The sequence below is a fragment of the Amblyomma mixtum genome, chromosome 4 (assembly GCF_055824585.1).
Source record: "Amblyomma mixtum isolate Tamu chromosome 4, ASM5582458v1, whole genome shotgun sequence".
Lineage (NCBI taxonomy): Eukaryota > Metazoa > Arthropoda > Arachnida > Ixodida > Ixodidae > Amblyomma > Amblyomma mixtum.
Genome location: NC_143015.1, coordinates 106,225,814 through 106,241,162, shown reverse-complemented (window position 1 = coordinate 106,241,162; position 15,349 = coordinate 106,225,814). Strand labels below are relative to the sequence as shown.

General features: G+C 44.8%; 1 protein-coding gene across 3 annotated transcripts in view; it reads right to left on the bottom strand.

The window, feature by feature from the left end:
- Positions 1 to 2,991: 2,991 nt before the first annotated feature.
- Positions 2,992 to 15,349, bottom strand: part of LOC149347722 (mannan-binding lectin serine protease 1-like) — a 45,679-nt gene continuing 33,321 nt past the window's right edge. For all 3 annotated transcript variants that reach the window (XM_089587391.1, XM_089587390.1, XM_089587389.1), the window contains 4 exons: positions 8,212 to 8,318; positions 6,632 to 6,828; positions 5,123 to 5,390; positions 2,992 to 5,020 (listed from right to left, as the gene is read on the bottom strand). In XM_089587391.1, the coding sequence (XP_089443517.1) occupies positions 4,802 to 5,020; positions 5,123 to 5,390; positions 6,632 to 6,828; positions 8,212 to 8,318 (791 nt within the window). In that variant the 3' untranslated portion in view covers positions 2,992 to 4,801. The remainder of the gene's footprint in view (positions 5,021 to 5,122; positions 5,391 to 6,631; positions 6,829 to 8,211; positions 8,319 to 15,349) is intronic.

Below are 15,349 nucleotides of genomic sequence, written 5' to 3'. Positions count from 1 at the left end.
TTTCAGGCATGAACAACGGTTTCCGGTCCTGAACGTTCGATTGGAGGACTCAGTTTTTCAGTAGTCAGGTATGACTTAAGTCAGCGGTGCAGATCCGTCTCCACCAATTGCCGTCACCCACTGCTCCTAGGCGATGCGTAAAGAGCCCGGCATTAAAGTTTATCTTGTCACATGAACAAAAAGAACGTTTAACATGGAAAATTGATGATGGCACATAGCTTCACTTGTTCAACAGAGTGGGGCAATTGAATTTTGATTTTGTCCGTGCTTTTATTGATTAGCGGTGTAGAACAGCTTGTTTTCGTAAACTGATTTTCTTTTAATTTCATGAAATGCTTATACGGTTGCACATTTACATACGCGTGACCGCTCTCCCGTATCTGCTCATTACTGTCCGTCCATCTTCTCAGGTACACATGCGCACGCTTGTGCAAAGGCCAATATACCCCTGCCCTGTACCAGTTTTTGTCGTGTGCAGATGTGCACACTTATGCAAAGACTAATATACCCCAGCTCTGCACCTGTGTTTATGCTGTGCAGATATGTGTATACTTATGAAAAGGCCGATTACTCCTTTTCCGCACGTGTGTTTATACTGCTTTGCACATGGGTTCATCTTGTGTAGATGCGTACTCGTGTACAAAAGCCATTGCATCACTGCTTTCAACCAATATTATCTTGTGCACAGATCCATACTTGTGCAAAGGCCGATAAACCCCTGTTCTGAACCTGTGTTTATACTATACAGTGTTTCACAATTGCGTAAAAGCCAATTATGCCCCTGCTTTACACATGTGTTTATCTTGTGCACATAGCAACATATGTGCAAATACCAATATACCCCTGCTCTGCGCCGATGTTTACCCTGGTCGGATGTGCACACATGTGCAACAGCCAATATACCCTTGCTTTGTACCTATGTTTATCCTGTGCAGATGCTCACTCGTCTGCAAAGGCCAATATATCCCTCCTCCGCATGTGTTTTGTTTATCCTGTGCAAAGAATAACACACAGGTGCAGACATGTGCAAAGGCCAATTATGCCCCTGCTTTATACCTGTGTTCACCCCGTCCACATGTCCACACTTGTGCAAAGGCCGATATACCCGTGCTCTGCACCTATGTATATCCTGTGCAGATGTGCACTCGTATTCAAAAGGCAATGCACCCCTTCTCTCCACCTGTCTTTATCCTGTGCACCGATGGATAGCTTTGCGGACGTCAAACGAATCGTGGAAGGGGCAAATGTCATCATACAGCTGGAGCTATAAGAAAGGAGTCATTGTGAACTCACGTCACCAAAATGCAGGTCTAAGCTTGCCTGGACGACAGTGGAGCATCCATGTGCTAACATGTGCAGATGATGGCCTCGAAGAATACATGGGCCGCTATGGGAGCTCCGTGAAAAGGTTCGCAAGACCATATTGCACAAAGAAATGCCCCGCAGTAGAAACAATCTAGGCCTAGCAGCCACTGAAGCTTCCGCAATGCTGCATGTAATTTCGTGAGGCCAGATCCAGTAAACATCCGCAGCCCACAGCCACACCCTGTGGCGCGCGTTCAATCCATTCCTAGTCTTCAGTGCATGGCATTCAAGATTCGAGACGTACTTCGGAAGCGTGCATTTCGCGAAGCGATCCGATATTCCCCGTCGGCTGACGACGAGGGCATCGCGGCCGCGCCCGATTTCAAGAGGTCGAAGCAAAGTGGCCTAGTTTGTCGTCTCTCTCGCTTGCCTCGATATGCTGATTCTGTTTACTTGCATTGCATGCCTCGCTTTGCTGCTCCGCTAAACCGCGAAGGAAGAATACGAGGCCGTGGCACGCGACCACTAAGAGGATGGGCAGTCATAGCGCACGTACCCGCTTTCTCGACAGCGCGTGCAGAACAGCAAGGAAGAATTCGCGGGATGACCAGACACTGGATGGTAGAGTTCTACAAAAGCATTTGGATTTGCCCTCGATGATTACTTTACAGCTGATTGATTACAGCTGTATCTTACCGGTACTCACCTATGGGGCAGAAACGTGGAGGCTAACAAAGAGGGTTCAGCTTAAGTTAAGGACAGCGCAGCGAGCCATGGAAAGAAAAAGAAATAGGTGTAACGTCAAGAGATCGGAAGCGGGCGGAGTGGGTCAGAGAGAAAACGCGGGTTAATGACATCCTAGTTGAAATCAAGAGAAAGAAATGGGCTTGGGCAAGGCATGTAATGCGAAGGCAAGATAACCGCTGGTCCTTAAGGGTAACGCAGTGGATCCAAGAGAAGGCAAGCGTAGCAGGGCGCGGCAGAAAGTTAGGTGGGCGGATGAGATTAAGAAGTTTGAGGGGATACGGTGGCCGCAACTGGCAAAGGACAGGGTTAATGGAGAGGCCTTTGCCCTGCAGTGGGAGTAGCCAGGCTGGTGATGATGATTACTTTGATGGGTTTTTTTTTCTAAGCCGAAGATTCTCGCACGCGACAGAATTTTTTTGGACAATAAAGGTGGGCAGAGGTGGGTGGACAGAGGTAGGTGGCGAGTGGCTCTTTTGGAGGATGAGGTTGGGTGGAGAGGTAGGTCGAGGGTTGCGATAGGTGGATGGGCAGCCCCCTAGATATGGAGTGCAGTAGGGAGGGTAGGGGGGGCAGTTGTTGGTTCTTATGGAGGGTAGAGTTGAGTGTGTGGTGGCGGATGACGCCTCTGAAGGGTGAAGATAGGGCGGATAGGTAGATCGAGGATGGCGGTAGGCGGCGTTCTTGGTCGGGATGTGCGGTGGGTAGGGTGCTACCGAAGGGCAGAGGCTTCCTTCTTCGAGGAGAATAGTGATACCAGTACTGGTTATACGTGGGAATAAAAGTAAATAATCATAGGCTCCAGCAATTAAAACGCATTGAAACCAAATATCTGTGTAAATAGGAAAACTATGATGTGCCAATAATGTTTTAAGCATTTTAGTGTAGTTACAAAGTGCAGGTAAAGCAGTTGAAGCCATGACAAGTATTGTGAAACAAGTCTTCCTTTCCCGAATTTTATTGCAGATATTTGAACACAAGTGTAAGTTGTTGAGCTCGTGTCAAGGCGATTATATCCACAGGCTTCGTCACGCGGCAATGCTTTCCAATTTTCTTGTTGCTCTAATTCCTCTGATGTACTTGAATGGGAGTGAAATGTTCAGTTCAACCTATTATGGGGAAGGATCGTCATTGTGCTTCAACAAATCGAAGCCATGACATTAGCTGTTTTAAATTTCTTACACGTTGTCCGTTAATGCTCGTGTGATGTGTTATTCCCCGAAAGGAAGAAAGTATACGCGACCTACAGAGCACAGTTAAAGAATTGAAAACATGGAGGGAATCCAGACAAAAGGAAGAAATAAAAAATATCAGATCTTTGTAAAATTTCTCTTGTTAAAAGAACAAAACACTTCGGTCGACTGCTCTTATGAAAGCAGTCGCGAATAACAGCCTGGAATAAATTTCTACCTTGGCGCTATCGCTTCGAAAACGGTCTGATTAAGATTGGTGGGCCAGTAGAGAAAAAACACTCAGATGCGTCACGTCATATCAAGAGAGAGAGAAACACGACAAGATAGTCCTCTGGTTTATTCCATTACACATATTAAATATCTTCTGTGGTATGCTGCAGTACTTTTACACTATACTTCCTGCCAGATAGCCCATTTTCCTTATCGTGCTTTACCCGCCTGGGGCAGCTGTGGATCTCAAGGCTGTATCTCTTTTATTTATTCCTTCTTGCTTTCACTCCAAATGTGGTGCATTACGCATCGCTTAACCTACCATCAGAAGTGAAAAAGTAGGGAAGTCTAAGAGAACGGGGTTTCATCAATCTTTTTATGCTCCAGTTGTGAATGAATCAAAGAAAAAAATAATTACCAAGCTAATGTGTCGACACTCAAAAACCGACGCGAAAATTTCGTTAGTGCCGGTGAAATGTGATAACTAAGCATGTCATCGATTAGTATAAATTAGCATTTGGTCCAGTTTGCGCAGCTAGTCTGAGTTGTGTGAAATACCAAATCGTAGTACTAAAACGAACTACAAAAACTGTTTTTAATCGAAGAATGTCTTCTTAATTTCATCGTAAATTTTGTAAGTAAACGAGAGATGCAGAATTTATGACGCTGGCCTTAAGTCTCACATTCGCGCTCCCCTCATCTTCATGCAATTTTCTCACAGTGACGCAAAACATTTTGACCGTAAAGCGCTGGCTATAATGGGAACTACTGACATCAAATTTTGTATGCAAGCTTCGTGTAGTAATTAGTCCACGGTCTGGAAACTGTATGTTGCGAATTCGAGACACTGGACTATCAAGTATTATGCTATTGAAGAGGTCTCTCTCACTCTGAATAAAAAATATCCATCATCTTTCCCTCTTCACGATTCACTCATTTCACCTCCATCACTCGGAGTTAAATCGGTTAAATAAAGCTTCTTCCCCTTTCACATCTATCAGCAAAAACCTCCCAATTATTTTATTTAGTTTTACCATTGCCGCGCTCGTTACCTATTTTCCCATGGTGGCCAAGGGGTCCTTGACGTAAGGTGAGTCACATGGTTCTTCTTTGCTAGAATGACTTCGTTTATGACCCGCTGACTGGAAGGGATTTGCATATCCATTTCGTTTCAAAGCGACCCATTCCCTTAAACGAAAACTCCCAAATTTGTCATGAGTGACTAGGTACATTCTTCGTTTCTACAGCAACAATGTCCTGGTATGACACCTCACACAGTTCCCATGCATCCTGAGAAGAATTTGGTGTTCCTCTTCAGCAACAATCCAAGCAGGTAGACGATAGCCTTGCTAGTAAAGGATCTTCTCCTTTATCCAGCCGTGGTACCTGTCCACTTTGGTGTAGTGGCCGTAGTGGCCCTGGCGACCACAGCCGACGCCCCAGCTGACAATGCCAACGAGGTACCAGCGATTTTTCTGCTGCACCATGAAGGGACCGCCACTGTCTCCCTGACAGGCATCGCCCAAGATATCCTGGCTATAGCCCGCGCAGAACATGTTGTCTGTCACCTGCAAACCGACAGATGGGGGCAAAGTTCCACTAGTCCTACTGTCAAGAAGTGAAACCGTATTCTTGAAATCTGCCTGACTGTACAACCAAGGCCTACTTACAGAGTACCGCGTGGAGTTCCTGCAGGTCCCGATGTCCACGATCGGCAGCCTGATCTCCTGCAGGTACCGGGGCAGCGCGGTCCCGCTCTCGGTGAGCTGTCCCCATCCGGTGACCGTGCCCAGGTGTACGTCGCCCGACCTGAAGAAGTCGCGGTCGATGCTTGCATCGTCACCTAGACACGCGGGCTGTATGTAGTCCGTGAACGTCACGCGGTCCGCCAGTTGCACCAGCGCGATGTCGTTGTCGTACGTGGACACGTTGAAGTGACTGCACAGGGACGAGCCGCCGAAGAAGCCATGCTTACCTCACGGATCAGTTTCCGCAACATGGCGTTTCCGCCCACCATGTAATAATAACCTTTGTAATAACTTTGTAATAAGTGGAGAACACCACGGATCTGCTTATAATCCCTGCATGGAAGCTCTTTTAGAATCCGTACAAGTCCTATTTTAGAGACTGAGTCCGAGAGTTGCTTTAACCTTCAGGTTGTCTGGAATGCCGCGGGTGCATAACAAGCTACCCAGCGGGGTCCAGATGCAAATCTCTAGGGCTCTGTAGTTTTGACAAAGGCTGTCCTTGCGAAAACCTACTGACCTAAAATGGAGCAATCAGGTGCATGCATTCGTATGCTCACAGTGGGCGTGGCTAGCTCAGGACAGGGGTAACTGAAGGAGACCGCAAGTGGTCCTTATTCTGCAGAAAACTTAACCCGACTGTTGACAATGAGGGTGAATCAATGATCTATGCAGGCAAAACACGTGTTTCTTTATGCAAATATACGACATTATATACCTTCGTGACGCTACTACGCTTCAAATCCAGTTATCCAGATTAAGCCGCTGCGATGGCTCTCCGGTTAAGGTGCTTGATTGCTGACCCGAAGTACGCGGGTTCGATCCAGACCGCGGCGATCACACTTCGATGGAGGCGGTGTGTAAGAGGCCCGTGTACTGTACGACGTCAGTGCACGTTAAGGAATCCCAGATGGTCGAAATTATCCGGAGCCCTCCACTACAGCATCCCTCATAGGCTGAATCGCTTTGGGACTTTGAAACCCATACACCATAAACCAAACCATAATTAACCAGGTAAATAACGGATCACCGCTGCTGGCGCTACTTAGAGAACGCGTTTTCAACTGTAGAAGAGCTAGCTTTCTTGAGCAGCAAATTTTCCCCGGCAACGCTGGAGGTCTCTAGACCACCGGTTCAGAGCCATTTTTACGGCTATCTGGCGTTGACCTCTGTCCAGATATATTTAAGGTAAGATTTGCAGATTGCTGTAACGCATGATTCTTCTGCAGTTGCCTTGAAAAAGAGAGAGAGAAAACGTTTGTTCATTGCTCATAGCGTCTTGGGAGTCTTCATGGGTGGGGTCCCTAGGCCACGACTCCTGCGGCGGCCGCGGCACATAAAATGCCATTTGGGGCTTCTACTTCACCCGTGCTCTTTGGCTCCATGCTGATGGAATCGGTAGTGGCAAGCTGGTTGCGCATCGAGCTTACTCACGGGTGAAAGTGTATGTCGGCAATCTTGGTGTCGAACTCCTGGGGCTCCTTCTCGAGCCGGTCGTACTTTCCGAGCCACACTTCCACTTCGTCGATGCGGATCTCTGCGTTGCTGAAACAGTGGGACGCCGTGAGAACCCACTGGTTATTCAGCAGGCTGCCGCCGCAGAACGCCTTGTCGCGGGCCCAGAACATCACCTAACCGGAAGTTGAAGAAATATCAGTATTACCACGTCCAACATTTTGGGACAGAAATTTTTAAAATTGGGAAATTGTTAGCTACTGTTAGCAAAATATTGAAAGTAATAGTCTATTCTCTGATATGTTTGGTTTGTTTATTGGGGTTTAATGTCCCAAAGCAACTCACGCTATTGAAGGGCTCCGTAAATTTCAACGACCTGGGGTTCTTTAACGCGCACTCACATCGCACAGCACACGGGCCTCTGGAATTTCGCCTTCATCGAAATTCAGCCGCCACGGCCGGGATCGAACCCGCGTCTTTCGGACCAGCAGTCGACCGCCGTAACCACTGAGCCATCGCAGTGGGGCTCTTCTAATATGTAGCAAAATCTTTATTTTAAAGTGTTTCTATCGATCGCATCGAACAGTTAAAGGTGCGCTAAGGAGGAATCAGAACTCGTAATTTTACCCCGTTGGAATTATTTTCCTGTGCGGTCTATTTCCTTAATTTAAATAGAATTAAACGTCCCGACTCCCGCCTTTTTTTTTTTTGAAACTCACCGCTGATGGTAGGGGGAGTCAACCAACGGGTGGAGTGCCTTTCAGCCAGTCCCGTGCCGGTGTGCCGCTCTGCCATCGGCAGAGTGATTAGTAGGGGTCGGCGAAAGCAAAGACTCCACGCGTATTTTTATTTCCGTGGGCCTAATTTTCAGCTATGTTGTCTCTGACTGGATCTACTTATTCACGGAAACCTAAAAACAAAAAACAAAATAAAAGCCAAAGCGAAGCCGCCACGCGACTGCCTCAAAGGCACTCCATTCGTTTGGTTTGGTTTGGTTTGGTTAATGGGGTTTAACGTCCCAAAGCGACAAAGGCTATGAGAGACGCCGTAGTGGAGGGCTCCGGAAATTTCGACCACCTGGGGTTCTTTAACGTGCACTGACATCGCACAGTACACGGGCCTCTAGAGTTTCTCCTCCAAAGAAATTCAACCGCCGCGGCCGGGATCAAACCCGCGTCCTTCGGGTCAGCAGCCGAGCACCATAACCACTGAGCCACCGCGGCGGACTACTCCTACCGTCGGCGGTGAGTTCAAAAAAAGGCGGGAGCCGGGACGTTTAATTCGATTTAAATTAGAGAAATCGGCCGCACAGGACAATAATTCGAAGCTTCTAAGAATGCTCGGAACGTGTAGATCGAGTTCACCGCGGTAAAAAGACAAGTTCAGGTTCCTCTTTAGCGCACCTTTGACTGTCATAAAACAAAATTGGAGAGGACACTATAGCTCCGCCTCAAGGGTATGATGCGATAGCGTAGTGGGTAAAGTGGGAAGGGGAGTACAAAATGATACTTGCCCGAATGTTACAAACTGAGTGGTAGGAAATCAGGCAACTTCCTTACCTGCCACGGATGGGCTCCCTTCACGGTGTCCTTGCCGCCGACGATCTTACCCTGCTGTATGTGTGGTTTCAAAGTGTCGGGACGAGCCACACGGGGGATTCCGCAGACTGGAATGAGACACACGCGACGCCTTTTTGTGCCCCTACGTATCCAGCACCATCGTTTGTACCTAACTTCAGGTTGACACCAAGTCGCAAGTGCCGTAAATTTAACTAGCGCTCAAGTAAACTTTCCTGTCCGCTGATAAGAACCCAACATTTGTCAAAATTCACTTCAGCCCTTTCGCATCATACCTTAGTCGCAATGTCAAATGAGGGAGACACTTTCAGTCAGGTACAGTCTTTGTCAAAAGTATACAGCCCAAAAGGTCTTCTGAGCCCTGCAGCGTGGCTCCTCTTGCACACTCAGGGACTTGAATCTCACAAACGTGGAAGAAACTTAAGTCCTCGGCCCTCCAAAGCTTAGGACCGTCAAAAGCGCTAAAGAGCCCCACTGCATTTCTTGGAATCAAACTCCTTAGGCTGTATATTTTTGATAAAGACTGTACGTTTCAAAGAGATTAGTCTTGTTTACCTAACCACAGAACGGGTCTCAGAGCAGTTTGCATATCAGGACGTAACTCCTAAACCGTTCCTCCTGTTTCCGTTAATTCGCCTCCATTTAGAGCGCTCCTCCGCCGCGGATTAGGATGACGGCGATCAACGTTACACTCACAAGAATAAGAAATTCCGAACAAAATGTTGGACGGAAATATGTAAGGATGGGGATTAGCACACTCCCGTCCAGTGTCACTGCTGAAGGTCAGTGACCCTGTGGTAGCAGGAAATCCGCAGTAGGCCTATTTTAAAACTTAGCACGTCGCCCGTAGTTACACTGAGAGGAAGAAACTGAGCAGCTTCCGAAATGTGGGGTTTGTCAAGTGAATCTTGAACTTCGTTGCAGTTCCATCTTTCGTCCTCTATTACAAGATATTTCTTTTCGTTATCAAAGTGACAGTCAGTTCATACACAGTTCTGCGTCCGGGTATACTATGAAACAGGCAACAATCTTTGCTACCTTCAGCGATTATCTGAAACATTCCCTATATAACTAGTGCACCACACTACAAGGAAAAGACCCCAATGGCTAAGTGCAGTTCTGCGTCCGGGTATATGAAACAGGCAACAATCTTTGCTGCTTTCAATGAATATCTGAAACATTCCCTATATAACTAGTGCACCCCCCAGTACAAGGAAAAGACCTAAATGGCTAAGTGCAGTTCTCCGTCCGGGTATATGAAACAGGCAGCAATATTTGCTACTTTCAATGAATATCTGAAACATTCCCTATATAACTAGTGCACCACACTACAAGGAAAAGACCTAAATGGCTAAGTGCAGTTCTCCATCCGGGTATATGAAACAGGCAGCAATATTTGCTACTTTCAATGAATATCTGAAACATTCCCTATATAACTAGTGCACCACACTACAAGGAAAAGACCTCAATGGCTAAGTGCAGTTCTGCGTCCGGGTATATGAAACAGGCAACAATCTTTGCTGCTTTCAATGAATATCTGAAACATTCCCTATATAACTAGTGCACCACACTACAAGGAAAAGACCCCAATGGCTAAGTGCAGTTCTGCGTCCGGGTATATGAAACAGGCAACAATCTTTGCTGCTTTCAATGAATATCTGAAACATTCCCTATATAACTAGTGCACCACACTACAAGGAAAAGACCCCAATGGCTAAGTGCAGTTTTACGTCCGGGTATATGAAGCAGGCAACAATCTTTGCTGCTTTCAATGAATATCTGAAACATTCCCTATATAACTAGTGCACCCCCCAGTACAAGGAAAAGACCTAAATGGCTAAGTGCAGTTCTCCGTCCGGGTATATGAAACAGGCAGCAATATTTGCTAGTTTCAATGAATATCTGAAACATTCCCTATATAACTAGTGCACCCCACTGCAAGTAAAAGACCTCAATGGCTAAGTGCAGTTCTGCGTCCGGGTATATGAAACAGGCAACAATCTTTGCTGCTTTCAATGAATATCTGAAACATTCCCTATATAACTAGTGCACCACACTACAAGGAAAAGACCCCAATGGCTAAGTGCAGTTCTGCGTCCGGGTATATGAAACAGGCAACAATCTTTGCTGCTTTCAATGAATATCTGAAACATTCCCTATATAACTAGTGCACCACACTACAAGGAAAAGACCCCAATGGCTAAGTGCAGTTCTGCGTCCGGGTATATGAAACAGGCAACAATCTTTGCTACTTTTAATGAATATCTGAAACATTCCCTATATAACTAGTGCACCACACTACAAGGAAAAGACCCCAATGGTTAAGTGCAGTTCTGCGTCCGGGTATATGAAACAGGCAACAACCCTTGCTGCTTTCAATGAATATCTGAAACATTCCCTATATAACTAGTGCACCCCCCAGTACAAGGAAAAGACCTAAATGTCTAAGTGCAGTTCTCCGTCCGGGTATATGAAACAGGCAGCAATATTTGCTACTTTCAATGAATATCTGAAACATTCCCTATATAACTAGCGCACCACACTACAAGGAAAAGACCCCGATGGCTAAGTGCAGTTCTGCGTCCGGGTATATGAAACAGGCAACAATCTTTGCTGCTTTCAATGAATATCTGAAACATTCCCTATATAACTAGTGCACCCCCCAGTACAAGGAAAAGACCTAAATGGCTAAGTGCAGTTCTCCGTCCGGGTATATGAAACAGGCAACAATCTTTGCTGCTTTCAATGAATATCTGAAACATTCCCTATATAACTAGTGCACCCCCCAGTACAAGGAAAAGACCTAAATGGCTAAGTGCAGTTCTCCGTCCGGGTATATGAAACAGGCAGCAATATTTGCTACTTTCAATGAATATCTGAAACATTCCCTATATAACTAGTGCAGCCCACTGCAAGTAAAAGACCTCAATGGCTAAGTGCAGTTTTGCGTCCGGGTATATGAAACAGGCAACAATCTTAGTTACCTTCGCCGAATATCTGAAACATTCCATATATAACTAGTGGACCACACTACAAGAAATGACCTCAATGGCTCAGTGAAAGTGGCGTTGAGCTGCTGAGAACAAACTGGTGAGTTCGACCTCAACCGCCATGGCCGCCATTAGATGGATATACCAAGACGCCACCTGAAAACATTTAGGATCATATTAAAGACCGCTAAAGCATTGTAGCCCACAGTGCTACTTTGGTACGTGCAAAGCCCATTAGCATACTAATGTGCCATCACTGGCTGAGGACTAGCCATTTTGAGGTTATTTTGAACTATTTCAAACCGGTAAAATTTAATTTTTATTTTTTCATTGGCCCTAGAAGAACGGGACAACTAAGTTACTGTCTGAGTGCACTTATGTGGAAAGACTGAATTGTTTGTTCTGAAAGTATGAAGTCTGCTTACTCGGACTGAAGTGTTACAAAATGTTCTTGTAAGTTACGGTTTGCTGCGCCTCTCCCAAGTGGTAAGCAATTCTCCATGCCTACTCTTGCCTTATGTTGTAGCTGCATGTGTACTGTTTATAGGTATATGAGAGTTTCACGTCATAAAGCGACTCAGGCTATGAGGGACTGTACCGTTTATACTTATAGTTACAATAGTGATTGTACATTTCCTGCCTCATACTTTAAAATATTTGTGTATGCTTACATCCTCATTCCCTTAAGAGCTTCATAAAATGCTTACAGTATTGACAAATCAATCAGCTAATAACCTATATCAGGGCATATTCCATCACTCCACTGCTCGCTTTCTAAAAATTCGTCTCCCGCACATTTTGTCTCCCCTCATTTTTCGCTCTGTCCGTAACCGATAGACAAGGCGCAATTGCTACTGAGTTTTGGCGGTGCACCAGTACGGGCATGCGGTTAGTACCAGCGCGGGCCCTCTAAACAGAAAGGAGCAAAAAGGGAGTAAGCGGTTCTTTAACACACTCTCTTTCCGTTAGAGGTTGGCTTACTCCCTTTTTCTCCCATATAAACTCTAAATAAATAGGAGTAAACCCAATACACTTTAGAGAGAAAGGAGCAAAAAGGAAGTAAGCAAATATTTAGCACACTCTCTTTCCGCTAGAGGTTGGCTTACTCCCTTTTTACTCCCATAAAAGCTCTAAACAAATAGGAGTAAACCCAATGCACTCTAGACAGAAAGGAGCGAAATGGAAGTAAGCAGTTCTTTGAGGCACTATCTTTCCGTTAAAGGTCGGCTTACTCCCTTTTTACTCCCATAAAACCTCTAAACAAATAAGAGTAAACCCAATACACTCTAAACAGAAAGTAGCAAAAAGGAAGTAAGCAGTTTTTTAACGCACTCTCTTTCCGTTAGAGGTCAGCTTACTCCCTTTTACTCCCATATAAAATCTAAACAAATAGGAGTAAACCCAATACACTCTAAACAGAAAGGAGCGAAAAGGAAGCAAGCAGTTAATTAACACACTTTCTTTCCATTAGACGTCGGCTTACTCCCTTTTCACTCCCATATAAGATAAAAACAAATAGGAGCAGACCCAATACACTCTAAACAGAAAGGAGCGAAAAGGAAGCAAGCAGTTCTTTGAGGCACACTCTTTCCGTTAGAGGTCAGCTTAATCCCTTTTTACTCCCATATAAGATATAAACAAATAAGATTAAACCCAGTACACTCTAAACAGAAAGTAGCAAAAAGGAAGTAAGCAGTTTTTTAACGCACTCTCTTTCCGTTAGAGGTCAGCTTACTCCCTTTTACTCCCATATAAAATCTAAACAAATAGGAGTAAACCCAATACACTCTAAACAGAAAGGAGCGAAAAGGAAGCAAGCAGTTAATTAACACACTCTTTCCATTAGAGGTCGGCTTACTCCCTCTTTACTCCCATATAAGATATAAACAAATAGGAGTAGACCCAATACACTCTAAACAGAAAGGAGCGAAAAGGAAGCAAGCAGTTCTTTGAGGCACTCTCTTTCCGTTAGAGGTCGGCTTACTCCCTTTTTACTCCCATATAAGATATAAACAAATAGGAGTAGACCCAATACACTCTAAACAAAAAGTAGCGAAAAGAAAGCAAGCAGTTCTCTGAGGCACTCTCTTTCCGTTAGAGGTCGGCTTACTCGCTTTTTACTCCCATTTAAGCTCTAAACAAATAGGGGTAGACCCAATACACTCTAAACAGAAAGGAGCGAAAAGGAAGTAAGCAGTTCTTTGAGGCACTCTCTTTCCGTTAGAGGTCGGCTTACTCCATTTTTACTCCCATTTAAGATCTACACAAATAGGAGTAGACCCAATACACTCTAAGCAGAAAGTAGCGAAAAGGAAGTAAGCAATTCTTTGAGGCACTCTCTTTCCGTTAGAGGTCGGCTTACTCGCTTTTTGCTCCCATTTAAGCTCTAAACAAATAGGAGCAGACCCAATACACTCTAAACAGAAAGTAGCGAAAAGGAAGTAAGCAATTCTTTGAGGCACTCTCTTTCCGTTTTAGGCCGGCTTACTCGCTTTTTACTCCCATTTAAGCTCTAAAGAAATAGGAGCAGACCCGATACACTCTAAACAGAAAGTAGCGAAAAGGAAGTAAGCAGTTCTTTGAGGCACTCTCTTTCCGTTAGAGGTCAGCTTACTCCCTTTTTACTCCCATTTAAGCTCTAAACAAATAGGAACAGCCCCAATACACTCTAAACAGCAAGTAGCGAAAAGGAAGTAAGCAGTTCTTTGAGGCACTCTCTTTCTGTTAGAGGTCAGCTTATTCCCTTTTTACTCCCATATAAGATCTAAACAAACAGGAGCAGACCCAATACACTCTAAACAGAAAGTAGCGAGAAGGAAGTAAGCAGTTCTTTGAGGCACTCTCTTTCCGTTAGAGGTCAGCTTACTCCCTTTTTACTCCCATATAAGATCTAAACAAATAGGAGTAGGCCCAATACACTCTAAACAGAAAGTAGCGAAAAGGAAGTAAGCGATTTTTGGAGGCACTCTCTTTCCGTTTTAGGTCGGCTTACTCGCTTTTTACTCCCATATGAGCTCTAAACAAATATTGATTGATTGATTGATTGATTGACTGATTGATTGATTGATTGATTGATTGATTGATTGATTGATTGATTGATTGATTGATTGATTGATTGAGTGATTACTTTGGGTTATTCTTGGGAGGGGATACTGGTCCCGATGTATGTTGGCCAGTTGGTGGCAAACAAATATGAGTAAACCCAATACACTCTAAACAGAAAGGAGCGAAAAGGAAGCAAGCAGTTCTTTGAGGCACTCTCTTTCCGTTAGAGGTCGGCTTACTCCCTTTTTACTCCCATATAAGATATAAACAAATAGGAGTAGACCCAATACACTCTAAACAAAAAGTAGCGAAAAGAAAGCAAGCAGTTCTCTGAGGCACTCTCTTTCCGTTAGAGGTCGGCTTACTCGCTTTTTACTCCCATTTAAGCTCTAAATAAATAGGGGTAGACCCAATACACTCTAAACAGAAAGGAGCGAAAAGGAAGTAAGCAGTTCTTTGAGGCACTCTCTTTCCGTTAGAGGTCGGCTTACTCCATTTTTACTCCCATTTAAGATCTACACAAATAAGAGTAGACCCAATACACTCTAAGCAGAAAGTAGCGAAAAGGAAGTAAGCAATTCTTTGAGGCACTCTCTTTCCGTTAGAGGTCGGCTTACTCGCTTTTTGCTCCCATTTAAGCTCTAAACAAATAGGAGCAGACCCAATACACTCTAAACAGAAAGTAGCGAAAAGGAAGTAAGCAATTCTTTGAGGCACTCTCCGTTTTAGGCCGGCTTACTCGCTTTTTACTCCCATTTAAGCTCTAAAGAAATAGGAGCAGACCCGATACACTCTAAACAGAAAGTAGCGAAAAGGAAGTAAGCAGTTCTTTGAGGCACTCTCTTTCTGTTAGAGGTCAGCTTACTCCCTTTTTACTCCCATTTAAGCTCTAAACAAATAGGAACAGCCCCAATACACTCTAAACAGCAAGTAGCGAAAAGGAAGTAAGCAGTTCTTTGAGGCACTCTCTTTCTGTTAGAGGTCAGCTTATTCCCTTTTTACTCCCATATAAGATCTAAACAAACAGGAGCAGACCCAATACACTCTAAACAGAAAGTAGCGAGAAGGAAGTAAGCAGTTCTTTG